The sequence below is a fragment of the Corvus hawaiiensis genome, chromosome 9 (genome assembly GCF_020740725.1).
Source record: "Corvus hawaiiensis isolate bCorHaw1 chromosome 9, bCorHaw1.pri.cur, whole genome shotgun sequence".
Lineage (NCBI taxonomy): Eukaryota > Metazoa > Chordata > Aves > Passeriformes > Corvidae > Corvus > Corvus hawaiiensis.
The window spans coordinates 16,569,321-16,590,930 of record NC_063221.1 but is presented as its reverse complement, the minus strand read 5'-3'; the positions used below and the strand labels follow the sequence as shown (position 1 = coordinate 16,590,930).

At 38.7% G+C, this 21,610-nt stretch overlaps 1 protein-coding gene across 2 annotated transcripts in view; it reads left to right on the top strand.

The window, feature by feature from the left end:
- Positions 1 to 376: 376 nt before the first annotated feature.
- The window catches only part of BTBD8 (BTB domain containing 8), a 42,924-nt gene continuing 21,690 nt past the window's right edge, over positions 377 to 21,610 (top strand). Inside the window, exons 1-9 of one of the 2 annotated variants that reach the window (XM_048312367.1) lie at positions 377 to 647; positions 725 to 910; positions 9,314 to 9,564; positions 10,430 to 10,547; positions 13,563 to 13,652; positions 16,703 to 16,783; positions 17,827 to 17,923; positions 18,547 to 18,635; positions 18,850 to 18,952. In XM_048312367.1, coding sequence (XP_048168324.1) covers positions 544 to 647; positions 725 to 910; positions 9,314 to 9,564; positions 10,430 to 10,547; positions 13,563 to 13,652; positions 16,703 to 16,783; positions 17,827 to 17,923; positions 18,547 to 18,635; positions 18,850 to 18,952 — 1,119 coding nt within the window. In that variant the 5' untranslated portion in view covers positions 377 to 543. The remainder of the gene's footprint in view (positions 648 to 724; positions 911 to 9,313; positions 9,565 to 10,429; positions 10,548 to 13,562; positions 13,653 to 16,702; positions 16,784 to 17,826; positions 17,924 to 18,546; positions 18,636 to 18,849; positions 18,953 to 21,610) is intronic. The other variant, XM_048312366.1, reaches the window with a different exon arrangement.

Here is a 21,610-nt window from a genome sequence, read left to right as displayed (position 1 = left end):
CCTGCAGAGCACTGGCGGCTGGAAGCTGTGGCCCGCCCTCCTGCCTTCCCTGCGGCCCCAGCGGAAGGAGCGCCCGTCGAAGCCCGGGCCCCACACACGAGGGCGCTGCGCTCCGCGGGGCGCGGCGGGAACGGCCCTCGGCGGGGCCCGCGCGGGGCGGGGCGGGGCGGGGCGGCGGCCGGCAGGGGGCGCCGTCCCGGCGGCACCCGCGCTCGGCCGGCGGAGCCCCCCCCGATCAAGGAGGCCCCGCCCTCACGGGAGCCCCACCCTCCCCTCGGGTTCCCTGCCGGGGGCGGGGCCAGCCCAGCGCCGCCGGCCCTCATTGGCGGAAGCCCCTGCTGGCCCCGCCCCGCGAGCGGCGCGGGCAAGGCGCCGCATCCCGCCCGGCGCGGGTCAGCGCCGGGGGTCGTTTGCTGCCGGCGCCGCGAGCGCTGTCCCGGTGCTCTCCGTGAGTAGGGCGGCCCGCCGCGAGGGCACCGACTGCCACTCCCGCCCCGCGTGTCTGTCGCCGTGCCGGGCGCAGGGCGGAGTAGCGGCCGGCACATGGCGCGCTGCGGCGGCGGCGCAGCGCCGAAGGGCCCCGGCCCGGCGGAGCGGCAGCGGCTGAAGGAGGCGCTGGCCGAGCAACTCCGGCAGGACCTCGACAGGTGGGCGCGGGGCGGCGGCCGAGGCGGGGGCGGCCCCGGGCGGGGCGGGGACACGCGGTAACGATGCCGTCCTGCAGGCTGCTGACGGAGGGGACCCACTCCGACTTCATCTTCCGAGTAGGCGACGCGGCGCTGCGGGTGCACCGGGCCGTGCTGCTGGCGCGGGCGCCTCTGATCTGCGAAGGTCTGGCGGGGGGGCAGCTGCCCCCGGGGGAGCTGCGGCTGGACGGCATGGGACCCGCGGAGTTCCGGGGCTTCCTGCGGTGAGTGCGCTGCCGCGGCAGGATTGATGGGCTGGCCCCGGCACCACCTCTCTTGTGTCCTGCTTCTTCTTTTTTCCCAGTGCCAGCACCTGTTTTAAAGCTTTTCCCGTTCAAGGCAGTATCCTCACAGCCTTCCTGCAGAGTTTGCAGAGGACTTTTCTGTAACTTCTTTATTTTCCTTTGCCTTTGTCCTTCCGCTTGATAGCGCATGGCTGTACTCTCCACCTTAGCGTGCTTTTTTATGGTGTGTAAAGGACTTGTAATAGGAAAAGAGAAGGGCTCTGCCTTCTAACACCCTTTTAGCCAGATTCCCAAATGAAAACAGCAAATAAAACCCACTCTCAGCTCATATTTTAAAAAGTTAAGGATATAGGAATCTAGGAGAACTTCAGCAAGTTGGATGAAAATGCCTTAAGTTCAAAACTCATCTCTCAAGTCCTAGTGAGCCATGGGCTAGGCCAAACACAGCATAGCTTTGATGCAAACTGGGATCCCAGAGGGAGATGTGTGGGCTGGCTACTCCCTAGGGACTAGTGCAAGGGCCAGCATGTTTTTGCACTGCCAGCTATTTTCCCATTGCCACATATGCAACATCTCTCATGTCTTGCTCTAAACCTTCGGTGAGTTACATGAGGGGTGTTGCCTGGTGCTGCCACCAGACCTTGCAATCCTCCTTCTTGTAAGTTCCTCTAATCCTTTTTTCAAAGAACTGCTTTTCTCTAACAAAGCTGTGGTGGTGCCGCCTACTTTCCCTAAAAGAGGGTTGGTGTTAGAGCCAATCGGCACTTACAGGAATGCACCAGGAGCAAAGTGGTAGAAAGAAATCACTCTTAGTTTTCACATGAATTCAGGATGTGCCTAGAAAATGTAGGTATTTGCAGGCTTCTGGGATTGTTTTCGACAGGAACGGTATATTATTGCTGGTTTAAAATTTAGTGCTTGAAACGCAACCTAATTATGAAAGAAAATTTTTTGAACCCAGAGTAATATCTGAAACATAGAATCTTTGTAGTGGAGCAGGTTGATTAACAGGCATTTGTTAGGTTACTGCCACAGCCTGGCAGGAGCATTAGCAAAAGAAGTGGTAAGAAACAAAACCACATGGGTTTTATCTTGTATTTTTCCTGATTCCACTGTTATTGTGATATCATTAATTTCTTTTACATTCATGTAAGTGGTGTTACAGAAGAATTACATGGAGAAACATGATAATGCAAATTTTTTAAAAATCAAATTAATTTTGAAATAATTATTCTGAATAATTGTTTTAATTATTTATATACTGTTATATCAGAGGTTTGTATTCCTAATGGTAAGCACTTAATATGTCACTGATACTTGCTTTCAGTTTTGTCTGGGTTTGCGGTAAGGAATGATGTCTGGAGTCCTGCATGTTCTCCAAAAAGCTTGGCATTGGAAAACACCTTTAAACTCAGCTCAACTAATTATAAACCTTGTGTCTTTTCACAGTGAGTTTAGAATCTTCAAATGAACCTCCCCATAAGTTCTAAACTGTGTATGAAGTGTGCTTTGCAAGAGAACTGCTTTTTCTTAACTTAGTCTTCGGTGCCATTTGATACTTCACCTTTTGAGTCCTCTAACCTGGCACTATGGAGATTTGTGCTTACAGAGTGTGATGAAGTTTAACAATGAACTCATTTGGATCAAAGAAAGGATGCAGCTTTGATTGAAAGGAGTCTAATCTATTGTTCAGGTGATCAAATAGTCTCGGTGGCTGTTGAATCTCAGTGGTTTCTTATTGTTAAAATGTAAATTATTAGCTCTTCATAAGTGCAAAACAGTGGCTTAAATTACAGCTTTAGTTTTACTGGAAGCAAGCCTAGTTCTTGGAGCATGTGAACTGCCATGATGAGTTGTAACAGAGACCTGTAGCTGCAGCTGAGCTCCTGAGAGAAAGTTACTGCCTTCTACAAAAGTTCTGGTTTCTGGTATATATGGAGAAGTGGAATACTAGGAATAGTATTGAAGAGTTCATCAAAGCTGTAACAAAATTTCATTCCCTTTCCTGTTTGTATTCAGCTTTGCTTTTATTTTCCCGAGTAAAAATTATCTTTCCATGGGGATTTGGGGACTTCATTTTCTCATGAGCTAAATCTGGCCTGCATCTCAGTGAGGCGCACTTCCTTTGGGCCTCTGTCTCTCTTCATCAGGAGAGATGTGGGCTTGTGTCTGTGATCTACATGTCATTTGTGTGCTGAAGGCTGTGCAGCTCCTCTTGCCTCCTCTTTTGAGTTGGAGATAGGACATAGTAAACTGCGTGCTGATCTTTCTGCATAGCCTCAGCATGAAGCAGATGAGCATCTAAGGAGTGCTTTGTTTCCCTCTGTACACTTGCACTATCTGAGGACACCAGGATGAAACTTCTGGTCACCAGACGCGCAGCGTTCCTGTTGTAGACACTATGCACCCTACGTTTTTGCCCGATGAAGTTAGTGTAATCTTGACTCTGCCCTCCAATAGCCTTCTGTCATTCTTCAGGACACAACTAGAAAAATGTCAACAGTTGCAAGTACGTTGATGGCCGGAGACTGCCTAAGCAGAGTTCTGCAGTGTGGCTTAAGAAGAGAAACTTAGCATCCCTGAAGGACAATGTCTGTTACAGATCATTAGATCATTACTGTCTTGCCTGCTGAGAGGCAAACTGCTTTTTATTTACCCTTGCAGTTGGACAAAATATTGCTTTAGAAATAAAAATCTAGATATTGTCTCATAATATTTCTATTAGAGGGGTCTGATACAAGGAAGGACAGAGAAGGACCTAATGACAGTGAGATCCAGTTGAAAAGCAATAAATACAATCAAATACAAAGGAATACGATTGTCATTGTGACATTTACTGCCACAGGGGTTAGTTTGCAATACCAGCAATTGGTTCAAAGTGGACCAGCCAAGGTTTCGACCGTGTTACGCTTGTAGAATTCTGTATCAGGCAGGACAAGGATGCATATCTCGCTTACGTGCAGGCAGAAACTTCCTAGAAGGTAAACTCTAGACAGCATGGTGGCAATAACTTCTTTCCATAGAGTCTATGTATGCACACCTTTCCTTTGTATAAAAAAATCTTTGGCTATAGTAACTATGAATACAACAGATACCCTGTAGCATTGTTCCTGTTTCATCTGTCACTTAGCCACACCTCTTGCAAACTCAGTGTTGCTCATGTCTATCAGATTCTTTTCTGTGTGCAGGGAAAAAAACCCTAAGCTATAAAGTGGGGTACCTGTTAAAATTACACAGCATCATACTCACACTACAGAAGGTGATGGCATAGCACTATTTCCAGCTTGATACTCTCTTGCATGTGAGGTTTTCATAAACGAGTTACACCAAATAGAATGTTTGTGAATATTTGTTCTTTAAGTACAATTCCCAGTTAAAGTTCCATAACACTGGATTACAAAGTAGTGAAAATGGGAAATACTTATTTAAATAAATTGTCTGTGAGTTTCTTCTTCCTGATTGCTAGATTGTCATAGTCCCCATTGGATAATTGCTGTTCTGGAGGAAACAAACCCGAGTTATGCATATGTACACTGAATTCCTTTATGTTTATGCCTCAGCAATCCTACCCTTAATATCTATGCTTGTGTATTCCCCCTAGTGGGTTATGTTTGCAGACCACTTTATTTCAGAAGAATAGCCTGCCTCACATGTTCTTGAAATTTTGTGGTTTACACAGACTATTCTGATATGGTCCTTCCCTTATATCCTTTTATCACTGGTGCCTGTTGATGTGGTGCCATGCAAGGAGTATCTTCTCTAAATGACTGATTCAGGGAACCTGAAAACAAATCAGCTGCAAAAAGGGCTTGTTGTGGCACTTGCAGGTGGATTTTTTGGCACAACAGCTACTCTTTTCCCTGCATTAAGACATGAGGGAATCAGCAGTACAGCTGAAAAAAATCATCCCTCCCCAAACTACTAAAATTAACAAACCTTGCCCTACAAGTGGGGCAATATGGGAGATGTGATATGACTGTCTTAAACTTTGTGAAACAATAAATCCTGAATTGTGGAAATTAAAACGCTCTGTTAAAAGTTACTTTTAGTGTAGAGAAGTGAGAAAGTTGAAAACAAATTATTGTGAACAAAGTTAAGAGATTAGGGAGTCTGCGCCTCTTGAATACTTAAGGTGTTCTTTTTCCTACATTTTTTTTTTTATAACCATATTCTCTGGTCTCAATTTGTCACTACAACACCAAGTTAGTTTTTTGTGGCTATAAAAATGAGCTAAGTCGTTCATTGAGAAGAATTAGACTATGCTAAGGAGGCAAATAAGTAATGTACAACATGAAGCTTGTATTTTAGATTTTATGCTATATCCTGTTGGGGGAAGAAAGACTTCACCACGATGACCTGTTCATTTTTATGAAAATGGGCTTAAACACATGCCAGACAATGGCAATCTTATCTCCTTTCCACATACATAGAAACAGTAAGTTTGTCTTTTTTCTTACTGGGTTTTTTTTTTGATCCATGTTTATATCTAATCTCAGTTTCTCTGAGGCAGTTGAGAAGCTGAACTGCCAAGTCCCAATATATTCGGTAGGGCTGTAATGCTTTGGAAACATAGTATCTTAATGCAATGGATTTATGCCTGAAGGAGGAAAAAAATTTGATCTGTGAGAAATGGTTACAAACCTTTCACTGGGCCCGTGCCTGTTTAAGGGTCAGATTCTTCTGAAATGCATGCCTGTCACAAGAAATTAGAAAATTTAATCAGCACCTGTATGAGGCAGTAAAGCAGCTGATGTTTCATCTCATGAGAAGAAATTCACTGAAACACCTCAAGAAATCAGTTAAGTTAAAACAACCATCTTGACTGCAAAAATTAAGCAGATGGTTCTTTTAGCAAATCTAAAGGGAAATGGAAGAATCTTAAGTTGTTAAGGTAGGTTGAAGTGCATATGAAATGCCTAACTTAGACAATGAAGATGCACTGCTTTAGGTGTATTGCTGAACTATTTTTGCAAGTCTCCCAAGATTAAATGCACTACACGAGAGTATTTACTGCAACTGGGTTTGCTAGACATGGGTGCATTAAAACTCTGGGCAGGCAGTGGTTCAGAGGCTTCCTATATTGGTTCTATTTTTATTAATAGAAGTAAATAGATTTGGGTTTCATTTTGGCATTTAATTGTGGTAACTGATGGCTTTGTTTAAGTAAAACTGTATAATATGGTATTTTACACATGTGCAGAAGATACTTTAGTGTTAATCTGGTTATTGTGGCATTCTTGTCTCTCATCTTGAGAGGCTTGGGTTTAACAGAGGGACCATTCCGTGGATAAGGAGTTGGCTGGATGGTCACACTCAAAGAGTTGTGGTTTGTTAACAAGGCATTCAACATCAGCCAGCAGTGTGCACTTGCAGCCAAGAAAGCCAACCCTATCCTGGGCTGCATCAGAAGCAGCATGGCCAGCAGGTGGATGGAGGTGACTCTGCCCCTCTGGTCCGCTCTCCTGAGACTCCACCTGGAGTGCTCATCCAGCTCTGGGGTCCCCAGCATAAGAAACACCTTTTGGATCCGAGTCAAGAGGAGGGCAACAAAGCTGATCAGAAAGCTGGAGCACCTCTCCCATGAAGACAAGCTGAGAGAATTGGAGTTGTTCAGCCTGGACAAGAGAAGGCTCTGGGGGTCACCTTCTGATGATACCTCTATCTCATTTAAAGAAGAAATTTATAACTTTATAGAATTGTTGTCTTCTGCTCTTTAGATAATGAAACTAGGATGGCACATTGAATGATGCCTGCTCAAGAGGTTTGGAACAGTTTTTAAAAACTATTACAATCCTATCCTATTACATCCTACTACAATTCTGCAGTAAGGATCCTGGTTTCTTAAAGCAACTGTTCTAAAGGGATGGTTTTACATTATCACTAAACTATCTGAGCTCCAAGGTCCAAGCTATGCATTTTCCTGTGGATGCCAGATTTCCCTAGCTTTTATTTATGTGAAAAGACACCATTTAATACTCTGGAGGAGACAGTCTAGAAAACTTCACTCTGCTTTAGAAATGAGTCTATAAAATACAGGGTGCTGCCAAGCAAAGTTCTTTATAACAGGTTTTAGAAAACTGCAGAATCTTGCATTCTGGAAACATCTAATGGGAGTTACTGAGATAAGAGGAAATTTTTGAAAGATGTGCCAAAATCATTATTGCTGTGTGTGAAACAAAATGATGGATGCATCCATGAGTCTTTCAAAGTAGTACATTTACAGTCTGTATTAAGCAGAACTCTAATATTAAAATAACCTGCTGAATTTCTGGAAGTAATAAATCCAGGAATGTGACTGGATTTTAAATGTTAACTGAAAGAGTCAAAGTTTCTTGACTTTTTATAGGAAAAAACTTACTTAAAATAGAACTATCTTTTTTACATCCAGAAACCAGTTACTTAGTTCTGGTTTAAAATGCCACTTTATTTTAAATTTTTATTTAAAATGCCATTTTATTTACTGAGTTCCTAGTCGTGGTAAGGATGCCATTTTTATTGACTGAAGCCTAGTGATAACAAAATTAATTGCATTCCTGAGGTTGCTGTAGATTCTCTGAAAATACCCTGAGTATTCCCAGGAGAGCGTTGCCTTATTGCCTAGCTTATGAGATTCCCTATGGATGTTTTTCAGTTACTGCAGAAAGTAAGTAAGAATAGTAAAATAATTACTTTATGCCAAAGCACTCTGTCTGTTGCTGCTAATTTTCTTTCTCCCTCAAAGTAAATTTGTATTGTCTTTACATGTTAAATATGCAAAAGCTCTGTAGCAACAGAAAGGTGAATAAGCAAAGTTCCAGGGCAAACTTAGCCTAACATGTTCAATGGCAATTTTTTTTTCAACAGATCCTTCCTGGGGAATTTCTTAAAGTTTTCTACATTCAGTATGTGACCAGTATATTTCTGTAATTGTGGTATTAGCTTACATCTGGTGAAGATGTAGGGATAAAGTGCAAATTATTGGATTTTTAATTTTTTTTTCTAGTACTGGCTTTGTCTATGTGACTTTAAGTGACAATTCTTGGAAGATCTAATGTGGACAAAAAACTTGAAGACAAAACTTCAGAATGCTTCTGTAAAATTTTGAAATCTCTAGCTTAACTGAGTTTCTACTATGAGTTTCTGTTCTTGAGTCCTACTGCCTTAGAGCTGTAAAACACAGATGTTACGTACTGTGAAGCACAGTGAATAGGGAAAAATGTGTGGACATAGTGGTCTTGAATTTTCTAAAGAATTGCAAAGTCTCCCTGCTCCATCAAGCAACTTTTGCTCCTGTTCTTGGTAATATGGCATGTTGTTACTTGTCTTTCCCTCATGCTATTAATGCTAGGTTGGAAAGCACTTTAAATATGAAAAGCAATAGGTGGTCAGTTCACAGGTTGGGAGTTCTGACAGCACATACATACACAACAACCTTAAAATAATACCTTACTCATTCCATGTGAAATCTTACTATGTGTTACATCCTTTCCTGGCCCTTGCTTTCAAAATCTAATAAAATAGTAAAATTCTCATTCCCTACATTCTTGTTCCTCCTTATTCTCTCCTGGTGAGGACCTGTATCACATAGACAAAAAAATTCTACCTGTCTCAATCCTTTAAATACAGGACTTAAGAAGGAAGATTATTTCTTCGTATGTTTTCTCTGCCCCTTCAGAGTACAGTGTTCAAATAACACGCTCAAATTACTGTTCTCTGAGTATTAACAAAAAAGCCTCTTTGCCATGGAGTGAGTGACTAAAGCAGATCTCTTGAGTATGTCTGCTACATCCAAAGTAACTGTAGCTCTTCTGTTAAATTTTGTTAACTTCATCTATATGGTATGAAACCAAGGATAAAATGTGTTATCTGTGCTGGAGTGCAGTTATGTTTCCATAAATACGAGATCTTTGCAGTCACAGACTGCAGGCTTTGTTAGCCTTTCCAGATCTTGAGCCAAAAATAAGCTGGTGAAACAGATGGGAAAGTGGGAAGCTGGAATTACTACATGGGCAAAGTGAAAATTCTTGGGTAATCTTAACTGCAAATTTTTGTGCTTTAAGTACTTCCTTTGAAATTGAAATTCATGTCTCCAATTCATTTATATCTCTATGCAATTTTTATGATTTTTATACTGTAACTTTGATGTTAGAAGGTTTCTGTATTTTGTGGTGCTTTTTTGTTTATTATTTTATTTATTATTATTATTTTGTTTATGCTTTTCAAGAATTTTCAGGAATAAGTTTTCCAGAGATACATTTTTAAAAGGTTGGGTTTTTTAAGCACCACAGAGTCCAGCTCTTTGTTTTCTGGTCATGAATTTTGTTAGATGGAAAAAAATGTAATTTTTTATTTGTTTTCTTCAATTAAAAAATTATGGGAGTAAAAATTAGTGTCATCTTCTAGGATTCTATATTCATCTGATATAAATCTTAAAGAAGTTGAGGAGCTGGTTATGAGGAAAATACAAGAAGCGAACACTATTACTCTGCAGAACACTCAAAAAAATGTAAATTGTCTTGGACAAAACAAAAGAACACCAATTGATCAGAATATTCCAAGTGGAGCTGTGCAGAAAGGAGTTGTTTGTTTGTCTGGTATTGAGGAAGAAATTCCAGAAGCAGTCATTGATGCAGAAAGCAACAAAGCTGCTGCAGGTAGGTTTGGAATTACACTTTTTTCTCTTTTTGTGTTTTAAATAATTGTTCAAATACTTCTACAGTTGTAAAAATACAGGCAAAATTAGAACTATTGTTACAGCACAGCTTACATGGATATTCTTTTCTATGGCCCACCTCATTCTCTCACACTTTGAAGAAATGAATTGCTGCAGAAGTTAGGCAGGCACAGTTCCCAGACAATGCGTGGTGTAATAAATCTGGAATTGTCAGGCATCAGGCATGGTCATCACCATATCCTGTCTTTTCCCTGGAATACAGTGAGCTCCACTCCTTAACATGTGGGACTTCCACACAGCAGAGTATCTCCCTTGTTTTCCTTTCCTAGCAAATTGCAGTAGTTCCACCGTTGTTTTATGAGGGTTCTGAAATCTTTCCATACCACAGCTCTGAACGAAATAATACAAGGAAATGTTTAACTGCATCTCCCCCAGAGGTGTTGGCTGCTACAGCTGTGTCAGTAACACAGGCTCAAGCAGCAGATCTGTTCAGGTGGAAGCCTGTAGCACTGCATGACCCTGAATTTCCTCAGGGACTACTCTTCTTTAGTGCAGAGGTTCTGGATCTCTGCAGAAAAAAATGAACTGGGTGCATAATCTTAAAAAAGAGTAACTCTAGCACTTCTGTAGATACCAAATATGGAGCATTGGTCAAGCTTCTGATAAGTCAAAATAAGAAGTAAAAAGCAAGGTTTGGAAAACCTTTTAAGGAAAATCCTAGCTTGAATATGCAATAATAAAAAATTTAATTATGTCAGAATCTTTTGAAATGTTTTGTCTGTGCTCTGTCAATAGTCCCTTGTGCACCTGACGAAGTGAAAACAGCTATTTCTCCCCATATGCAGGTAATTCCAGAGTAGAAACTGCATCTGTATTAGGAGAAGACTTATTGATGCTCTACAAGAATTGCTGTTGTCCAGATATTAATATTTGCATAGAAGGCAAAGATTTTCAAGCTCACAGGTACATAAGTATTTACAGTAAAACGTTTTTCAATCAATAACCATCTGGTAAAAAATGCTACTGTTATTACTGTATATCTGTAGGAAGTATTGCTGGTGCTGTTCCCTAGCTGTGAACTGTTCCAGCTTTTAGGTCTTACGTGTGGAGTGGCTGTACTTTGATACTAATGAATATAATTTATCATCAACAGCAACTATTTTGAAAACAACTGCGCTTTTAACACTTCTAAGATTGCTACTGTGAACTCATATATTGAGTATATATTCATATAAATACTTGTAGATTCTTTTGCTACATTTGTATCTATATGAAATACGAAACAATAAAAATAATCTGTGCTCTGTTAAGAAAACAAAAAATCAACTAATAAACTATTCGGTTATTAATGCTGAATAAAATTTCCATACAGGCAGAAAATTTCTGGAGTAGTAATTTTTTTTTCTGCTCTTCAGAATCTGCATATAAAATCTGATTTTGGTTTCATTACTTCAGTTATGTAGATGTAAAGATTGTTGGGAGACTTAACTAGATCTAAAGTCCAAGACCGTTTAAGAACTTTGGCTGATCGTACTCTTGTGGCTTGGGAAAGCAAATTGAAGTGTCAGTACCATTCCATGTACCTTTGATATAAGTCTGTTTGCATTTGAGATAGCAAACTACACAGCCTGTATTTTGTTCCCTTTGAGTATATAAATAACAGAGTGACTATAAAAACCCTCCACTACTTTTAGTACTTTCTCAACATAAAATGGGGAGGGGGTGTGCAGTTTATTACTGACATTATAATATCTTTATAGAAGATATGTCATAATAGTGTGGGGGGGTATTTTATTTTTTTAAATAATAGAATTTGGATGTATGCTACCTTTTCAGAATGTAGTGTAGTAAAGAATGTTTCTTCTGGTCTACACTATAAAATATGTTCCCAGATACGTAAGTTTGATAAACAAATGCTTTAATGCAGAAAAAATAGTGTAGCAAAGAGATTCTATCAGTAGAGCTTCTTTAATTTAGGCCACTTAACTGCCTGGAGCTATCTATCTAGCTTAACTAGCATCAAAAAATGCGGCAGTAAATCAGAGAAAACAAGGATGTTCTGAAACAGACACAGGTCTTGAGCTCGTTTTAGCACTGCATCATGTGAGCAGTAGGAGCTAATAAGGGCAATGTAACTTTCAGTATCATTGTGGTGAAAGCACCAGAATGATTTACTTACTATAAGGGTTTTTTTTTTTAAGTTCTCAAACAGGAGACAGGTTAGACCCCCACAGTCTCCCACCACTTGTGTCAGTATTCCTTACTTTCTCATGAAGTCCTGTGAACTTCCAATAGATTTTAGTGTTGCTAGTTTATGTCTTCCTAGTGTTGTATTCTTACAGAGCTCTGCATGAAGCAAGTCAGATTTGTTTGATAATAAAACTGGCACTAACCATCGCAGTAGGAAAGCACAGATAAAATTATTTCCAAATAATTTGGTATCTCCATATATTTTCTAAATATATGCTGATAAAATTTAAACTTAGGTAATGCATACTTGTCCTTATTCTGCTAAGTACCTGTCTTATTTAAAATGGGTCTTTGAAATATCCACTCTAACTATGCCCTTGAAGTTGGTTGATCACTGTTCATTACTAAAATTTATTTGGAAGGGAATAAAAAATTGGAGGTAAGTGTATTCCATATCTCTAAGATACTGTGTTATTGTATCTTATAAAAAAAAGATCGAGTGTGTACCCAGAATTTCATATACTTCAAGTTAGGATGTAATACCCATTTACATGTGGACGTATTTCACTGAGATATGAAATGTTCAGTAAGAGCTTTGTTGTTATTATTTTTGCTGGATGATTCACAGGAGGAATGTGCGAGAAGCTTCTAATTTAAAGTACTGAGACTTCCGAAGCAGAGGAGAGAAGGGAGATGAGAAAATACAGAATATGTAATGACTAGAAGAGACCAGAAATAGTATTCTTCTTGCTTCTTCCTACGCAAAATGAGAGTGCTCAGAGACGTTTTAAGAGACAACAAATACATGTAACAGAAAGGATTCTCATGCCTAGTATAACATTTTGCTTTCTCTGCCACAGGAAATACGTGACATAAGCTAATTTTATAAATAATAGGAAGCTGAATAAGTGTCACGAAAAAATTCTATGTATGAGAATATTATCTGTGGCTGCAGTAACCCAGATAAGATACATAAAGACTAACACTGTAACTGGTGGGGATCTGGAAAACTGAAATCATAAAGCAGTTTTCACCCACTATCTTCTCTTCCTTTCTGCCACTACACTTCCACCTTAAAAGCTCCTGTTGCAAAGGTCTTCTTACCTGATATTTTGAAGACTGATAATGGTAGAGATACTGAGCTCCACAGACTGCTGCTCTGGGGGTTCTTTATTCTTTTCTATGGAAGTAGTACTAAATTGAATTAGCCCCATTATGGCCAGTTGTGCCTTTTAAATATAGAAGGGTAGTAAGTGTAAACAGAAGGAACTGATAGCTCTTGCTGTAAAACCACATCATATTGTCCTGGCGTATGTTAATATCAAGTTCTGTTTGACTTTTGGTGGGTAGCAAATTCTAAATACGAGACATTACATACTTACAATTTTGATAAATACATATTTTGTAATATAAAGAATTTAAGATGTTCAGAATATAATTACTTATAATGGAGCTGTATAAACAAGGTTATTTATTCTTATTTGATAAATAAAACAGGAGAAATAAATGTGAAATTTTATATGAAAGGAAGATACTTGGGGTAATAGACTTCCTCTGTGTGAATCTCAAAGTCATACTATAAACAAGCTTTAACTGAAAAATTTATAGAGTACTGTGTGGTTATTTTCTGTAGCATATTTTGACATTCCAAACATACTCAAAGGAAAGGCATGCAGACACAGCTGACACCTTAATGCATAAAGGGCAAAGATTTAACTCAATGTTATCAAAGAGTCTCATCATGAATATTTGTATGTAGTGGAATAATGTTTACTTTTTCTCTCTCAGGGCCATTTTATGTGCCAGATCTAGTTACTTTGCTGCTATGCTGAGTGGAAGTTGGGCTGAGAGCTCCCAAGAGCACATTACTCTTCAAGGGTAAGTGTTGTCTCTTCAAGTCGTGTGGGAGCAAAGGTAGGCAATTTACAATCACTGCAAATATGTAACAACAGCGCTGTGTATAGAGCGGTGAAGATTAATATGCCTTGACACTTTTCTCCAGCCTGATACATCTTCTGAGTACTGTTTTGACTTCAGGATGAAACTGTGTGAAGTGTATTTGTTAATATTGTTAGCTGATTCAGAAAAGTCTTTTTCATCAGCAGAAGGGCACTAATCCTTTTGTGTAGAGTATGTTTTAATATTCACGATCTACTTGAGAATTCTTTTCTTTCACTTCTTGTATGCGTCATGAAAAATACTGTGAGTGTCTGAACAATGTAATTTTCATACTTAGTTGTACAATAAGTATATTTACAATGTAAAGACAAATAACATTTCCTAAGTAGTGTTTAATTGTGATATTCCAGCAGCGTATACGAAAGCAATTTTATCTAGCATGCTTGTTCACTGTGAGAAATGAGACAACTCTTAAAAAGATTAATTTACTGAAAACAGAAAAATTGAAAAATTACAGAAATTAGAAAAATATAAAAACTTGGGATCCTATGGCTCAGCAGATGGTATGCCCCAGGAGCGCATGGATTGAGATCTTCTGGCTGAGACAGCACTAGACCTCAGGTAGAGAAAAAGAACTTGCAGTGCTGGGCTGACTTTAAAAAAATTACTAAAAGCCCCTTAAAAAGGGGTAAGGCTTTGAATGCCCAGCACCGACGCCTCCCACAGCTGGCCTGGAGCGAGCAAGAGGGGAAAAGAGACCCCGCCTCTATGCTTCATCTTTTTTATAGTGTCTTTGCTCCACCCCCAGTCCGCCCACAGCCCGCCCCTTCGGTCCAAAGCGATTGGTGCTTTCCCTTTGATGGATCATCTCCGTCCACCAATGGCTCATCGATGTAAGGGGGGGGTATTAGTTGAGATAAGGGAGCTTACAATGCCTTCATTAAAATTCCGGTATTCAGGTTGCCATGGAGCTTGCCTGCAGAGTAATGGCTTTGTGGCTAAAAATATCTGCTGGCTATTAGAATTGGGGTTTTGGCCTTGGAATCAGAATGCAAGTGAAAACACCAAAAAAAAAGGTATTAAAATACATCCAATACATCTCAAAACACTTGTAAAAGTATACAGTAAACACAGGAAAGGTAACTCTTATGGTGTATAGGTGGTTTGAAGTTTGAGAAGGGGCAAGTTTGTGATTTTTAACTGGGAAAATTTTAACTGGGAAGGGTGCAACTCTCTTAATAAACTACTTTAAACAATTGAAAACACTGATAATGGAACTGGATTTTTGTACCTGGGCTGATGGGTCATTTTAACATTCAATTTAAAAATATTTAACTCAGAATTAATTAATTAAAGGACTTAATATGCAAAGACCAAGCACGAATAGGGATTTCATGTATGACATTCACCGTGGCTTTCTGTGTGAGAATAATTGAGAGTAAGATGAATACTTAAGACTTCATAGATAAGCTGGGGACTGCCAGGTTAGTTCTTTTCAGTATCAGAAAACTCTATTGAAATACATTCAATTTCCTTTAAAAGCAAAGGAGTACTGATCCATGTACATGTTAGCTGTTGGCTGACTCAGTTTTCTTCAGAAAGAACTGTGTACCTTACAGTGCTGCAAAATGTAACTGCTTTGTGTTAATATAAAATTGCTTGGTCAAGTGATACTTTCTTAAATATTCATATTAGTTTTCTGTCAGTGTAAAAATACTACTGCAAAATCAGAAAGGTTATCTGTCGATTTGATTATAACTTCCAAATCCTTACAAAACAATATACTTGCAATTTAATTTATTCCTTAGTTTTTATGGTGTTTTAGAGGCTGATAGTCACCAATTACTCTGGTGTTTACACTTCTCTCTCTGTAATTGATTTCTCTGTGGTTAAGAAATTTTCATCCTTATTTTTCAGAATAGGCATTCTCCTGAGAAGTACTAAATCCTTATATGAGACTATTCTCATGCCAGTGTTGCATAATTTCTGCTATTATGGGTTATATTCATAATTTTACCTTTTCCAGTTCACTTTTCTGCTTAGTCCTGGTTTCTGTGCTGTCTTTGACATAACTTATAAATGAAGTATATGGCTTACTCTGAAATAATGAAAATTCTGCTTAATGTAACAGCTGTCAAGACTGTGGGGAAGCTCCTTCTCTCTGCCTTTATGGCTATTGTGTGTGCTGATATACAGGGAGACAACTGTGCTGATTTTGCTTCTTTGCATGTTGCAACGCTGGGTTTTTTTCCTTTTGTTTTTAGTCATCAATTTCAATTGCTTAAACATGTCTAATGTTTTAAAGGGTCTTAGCTCTGCATGACTCCCTTCCATTTATACTAATGCACAGAGCACTTGTGGGTCCTAAAGATTGCACACAAAAATGTATGTGCACAAGTACAAGAAAGTGGTGTTCAGATCATGTCCATCATTTAGGCATTCTGTGCCTTTCTGCATTATGATGCTGGGACTGTGAAAGGATGCAAACACTACTGTGTAGGACTTGCAGCTTTCTTAATCTGAATAAAGACTTTCTAAATATTCTGAGTAACATTTCTACTTAGCACTGTAATAGAACTACTAAATGTATTTTTAGTGTTGCAAAAGATAAATATGTCATAAAATAAAGACTTAGAGTAATTATAATAAAACAATTATATAGTTACTTAATATTGACTTATTGCTAGTAAAGAGCTTGGCAATGATGAAAAATCCTTCCTCCATATTATCAGCATAAATAATATAGTTATTAGTATTAGTCTACTTATTACTTATTTTTAAAGATTTAAAGTGTTAGAAAATTTCAGCAAGACTATTGAGTAGCTAAATTCACCCCAACTGTAGTCCATTTAGATAGTTTTGCGTTGCAAAATCTTACTGCTTTAATTTTATCAGATCATTCACCTTCCATTCACAGAGCAGCTGGATGATGTATCAGCTTTTTGACCAACTTCCTTTGGTTAAGAAAAGGGATGCATTTTATTATGGGCATGTCTTTATTTGTATTTTTTCATTCTTCTTTTTTGCAGCATAAGCCATGCAGAAATGAGTGTCATCTTGCATTTTATATATGGAGCTATTTTGGACTTCCCAGACGAAGTTGATGTTGGGTATATGTCAAATCTTATTTTTTTTTAATTGTAATTTCTGCTTGTTTGCTTGTTCTGTATTTTCTCAGTTAAAAGTCAAAAGGAAAATTCCAAAAATAAAGCTGTTGAAGAAATCTTATTTATTTGACAGCTACTGGAAAAGGTGTGCCAGCTGTTTTTGGAATACTCTATGAGGAGAATGAAAAACAGGACAATGTTTAATACCAAAATAATTCCTAATTTGCCTGTACCTTCCTTTTAGTTTTCAGAATAATATATACAATGTGTGATAGTATATAATAGTTAATATTTTTAATTTATTTTTTAATAATCACTCAACTTGATGAGAAGGCTAAGTAGTTAGTCTTAGATCCATGAAAGATGATATACAGGAACCAATGTAAATGTTGGCATTTTCTTCTGGGATAGTTTTTAATCACCGTTTTATACATAATCCTGTATTAATGAAGTAAATTCTGAAATTTGTGAATTATTCTCTGAAACCATTTACATATTAGGTGATGAACTCAGCCACTAAACATGAAAATGCTACAATTTCCTAAAAATATGGAATTGTTTATATGTCCCAATATCAGTGTATAGCTAATGAATTGATATAGAAAATAAAACTATGGTATTGATTATTATATAAAATAACTAATAGTTTGCTCACTCTGCTTTCTAAGAATGTCATCAGTACCTTTTACATAATCTCTGGAAAAAACCCTACAAAATTCCAAAACTCCGCTGGCACAAATGTTTTTTTTTCATTTGCTATCCTTAAAATAGGGAAACTGAGAGTCTCTTAAACAGTTTCTCAGCTAGTGGCTGAGGCTTGCTTCTATATAGGCTGAATTCGATGGCTGGGAGATTATTATTAGGTCAATATATGTTTCTGTTTTGAAGATTATTCTTTGGTAAGTGTCACACTTTGGTTATCAGTCTATTTCTGCAGTAAGTTCTGACTGAACAAAGAGGTGAAGTTAGCATGTAAATTGTCCTGTAAGCAAAATGAATATATCACAAGGATTTTTTTATTCCTGTCGCTACTGCTTTCTCTTTAGTCGCATGTTGGGCATTGCAGATATGTATGGGCTGGATGGGCTAAAAGAAGTAGCTATCTACATTTTGAAAAGAGATTACTGCGATTTTTTCCAAAAGGTATGTCACTTCTCTTGCTACTTTGTGAGCTATAGAGCCTGAGAATTTTGAATCTATTACTTAACACTTAATCATAAGTGACAAGATACGTGAGAACTACGCAGTCAAGGTGTTGGCTGAAGTCAACAGTCCCTGTTTTTAGGTGTGAATCTGGGATTGATGGTGGGAATAAGGCCTGTGATATCATCCACCTATTTATAGACACTTGGAAACCCCAGCTGATTAAAAGCGGTATTCCACATGATTAATTCAATGTATTAAATCATGCTGAGTATAGTTTAATATGTGCCATTGTAAATGTAATTGTTCTTGGTGGGCATGTGCAAACGCTTTATATTTGCATATCTCGTTTCATGGGCATAGATTTAGAAAAAAATGTCTGTTCAATTAAAATTGGTTTAAAAACAAGCACCTGCGTAGAGTTGAGCATTTTCATGCATTAGGCTCATGAGGCTGAATCCTACTTTACTGACATGTGGAAATAGGTGACTGCATAAAGGCAAACAAACTTAAATATCATGGCAGCTGACATTACTTCTGTTTGAACTAAAGATTTTGTACTTCTGTATGGTTTCTGTAAATCAAAATGTACAATAATTGTGATAATTTTCTAACAACTCTAGCCTGCTCCTGGCAAACAGCAACCTGTACTGGAATGCATGGCCATTGCTCATTCAATGGGAGTGGAAAACCTATATGCTGATTGCATGAGGTAAGTAAAATAAAATAAAATATTTTATTTTTAATTTATCTGCTTTCTGTTGAAAATATTTTATTTTGCAAGATAGGGTTTATTTTGGCATATGAAATGTTCACATTTTAAACATGTTTTTTCTTCACAATACTTCAGAGGTATCACTTATGCTAAAAAGTGAATATAGAACATTTTTCATTTCCTTACCTAAGAATGGCTCTCTTTTTAACAGATGGGTAGGAAAACATTTTGCAAGATGTTTTTCAGAGAAAAGCTTTGCCAATTTACCTACTGAACTTCAGAACAATTGTCTTGTTATGTTGATTAACTCTTTGGTAAGTAGTGTGCTTTGTATAAAAATAGAGCAATGTAAATTTTTTTCCTTATTTCGCTGTACAATGTAATTTAAGAGAGAATAAATACAGTATCTTAAATATGTAGTACATTTATACTATGTAAAAGTTCCAATTAAAATAATAATTTAAAAAACTATTTTGATGCGAGATGCCATTGTTATGCTTCGTGACACACAGTCTAGTGATCATCACATCCAAGTCCACCATAATAATAGAAAATATGTTTATGAAACACAACTGTGACATCATAATGCAACATTATGGAAGTGTTCAAGGCCAGACTCGGGGTGGGGGGGCTCTGAGAAACCTGGTCTAGTGGAAAGTGTCCCTGCCTACAGCAGGGAGGCTGGGATTAGATGATCTGTAAGATCCCTTCCAACCCAGGCCATCCTATGATTCTCTGGTTATGTATTTGGATAGTGAAGAACAGGAAATCAGTGTATCAATCGCTATGTTACATAATTTGTGATTGCCTTTTCATTTTTACCTGTATTCTAATTTGGAAAAAATTGACTTCTTTATTTTCAGACCTCAGGTGGTCACTGGCTGTCAATGATCACAAGCTATTTGTTTACAGGCAGGCTGACTTTACAAAAATAAAGTAGCAGTATAGTACCCATATCTTTTACTTCTCAGATAAAAGTACTACACTGGTCCCCCCCAAATCTCCGCTTTCATTTTTTGTGGCACGCACTTACACTGTTCCAGTTTAGACCTGCCTAAATTTAAGTATTTTCTAATTGTATTTCTGTATAAAACTGTGCTCAGAGCTGACTTAAGGTAACTGATTTGAACTAGACCTGTTAACAGAAATTTGGTCAAGTACTCAGCCTGTAAATACACGGAATTGTAACAGATATGAAAAGTATGTAGAAATAAACGTAAATCAGTAGAGCTGCTGCCAAACATGCCTGGTCTATATATGTAGCTGTAGTGTGGAATGTCACAGACAAAATGTAATCTAACTAGCTCAGGTAACATTCACAACATGATTTTGGTTCTAGCACACAACAGACAACTAAATATGTGGCATCTCATATATCGCATGCTGAAGTCCTTGTCGCCATGTCTGTGTTACCGTGTTACACAAACTAAATAGCTCCGTATGGCCGTGCACACTGTCAAACATACCTCTGGTTCAAGAGTTGCACTCTTAAATGGTTCTGGCCAAGATCTACCCCTTGCTGGAAGGACTGTGAAGCCTTCTTGGGACTGGTTTTTTTCAGGAATTCTATGGTGAAGTACTTAAAGTGCTGAGGCCAGCAGGTCAGCTATGAGTGGCAGCTGCAACTGCATATTTAGGTGAAAGCCTGCAAAATGACAGATTTCAGAGCTGTGTGCCTTTAGGCTGGAGATTAGATAAAGGTTCTATACCCAGAGGGTGGTTGGGCACTGGAACAGGCTCCCCAGGGTAGTGCTCACAGCCCCAGCCTGACAGCGTTCAAGAAGTGTTTGGACAGTGCTCTCAGGCACATAGTGTGACTCTTGGGGTGGTGCTGTGCAGGGCCAGGAGTTGGACCAAGTGATCCGTGAGGGTACCTTCCAGCTCACCTGTGCTTCTGTGATCAAGAGAAGCTTGAGAATATCCCCAGTTATAAAACCTGAGCAGTTCTACCACAATGCAAAAATCTAACAGAATAAAGATGGCAGCTCAAGAGTATGCCTAGTATCTCGAGATGCTGGGTGTTCTGCCCCCATATTAGACCATTAAACTGAGCTGTTCCTCATAAAATATGCACACAGCTTTGTATTAAATTGTATAAAATTTGAGATGTTTTAAGTAACATTTTCAGATATAGATCAGTTCATTCTGATCTACACAGCTGTTCATAGTTAAACCACCACCCATCTCCAACTCCAAACTACCTCAAGTGTGTACTGTAGCCACAAGTGCACGTAGACACAGTTCTAGGATCTTCTCTAGGCCCTTTTGCAACATTATTGGGACAGTTTAAAGGTAAATGTTCAGGCCTTCCTTCCCCTCTGCTTATTCTAGTATATAAAGATGCTGTGGTTACAGTTTGTGTTGAAATACATGTGCTACCTTGCCAGAATTTGCAGAACAGTCATGGCACTGTGGTACTTGGTACTGCCCCTGTTGTGTACCCAGCTTCTCTGGAAGGTTTTTGCAGTTTGGACTAAAGTGTGTTTTAGTTCCCATATTAATGATTTAAAATTTGTGTTGGTGTGTCTTTGCAAGATTCACTGGTATTTTATGGACTGAAGTCTTGAAAGCGTCTAGAGTTGCAAAATTAAACAATAAAGTATAAGCCTCTTCTGTCCAGAGAATGGTTCTGGTGAGCATTCATTTAAGCGTTTAAGACACCCATTCCAAAAACTTGTGGAATTCCCAGGGGAGTTTTTTGTAATCTGCAGAAATGCTTTAAAGCTGCTTGAGGGAGGAAGAAGAAAAGGTCTTACATTAATTTTGCAGGGGCTACTGTATGATTTACTGTCCTTTTTCTCTGCTGCTAGAGTTCTCTGCTGTAAAACTAACAGTTACACCCAGTTAAACAGTATAACTCTGCCGATCCTTTCATTTACCGATGCTGGAAATGTAAAACCTAGTTAATGTGACAGCCCTTTAGAGGGAAAAAAGGTGCAAAGAAAAGGAGATTGCTAATGGGAAAATCACTG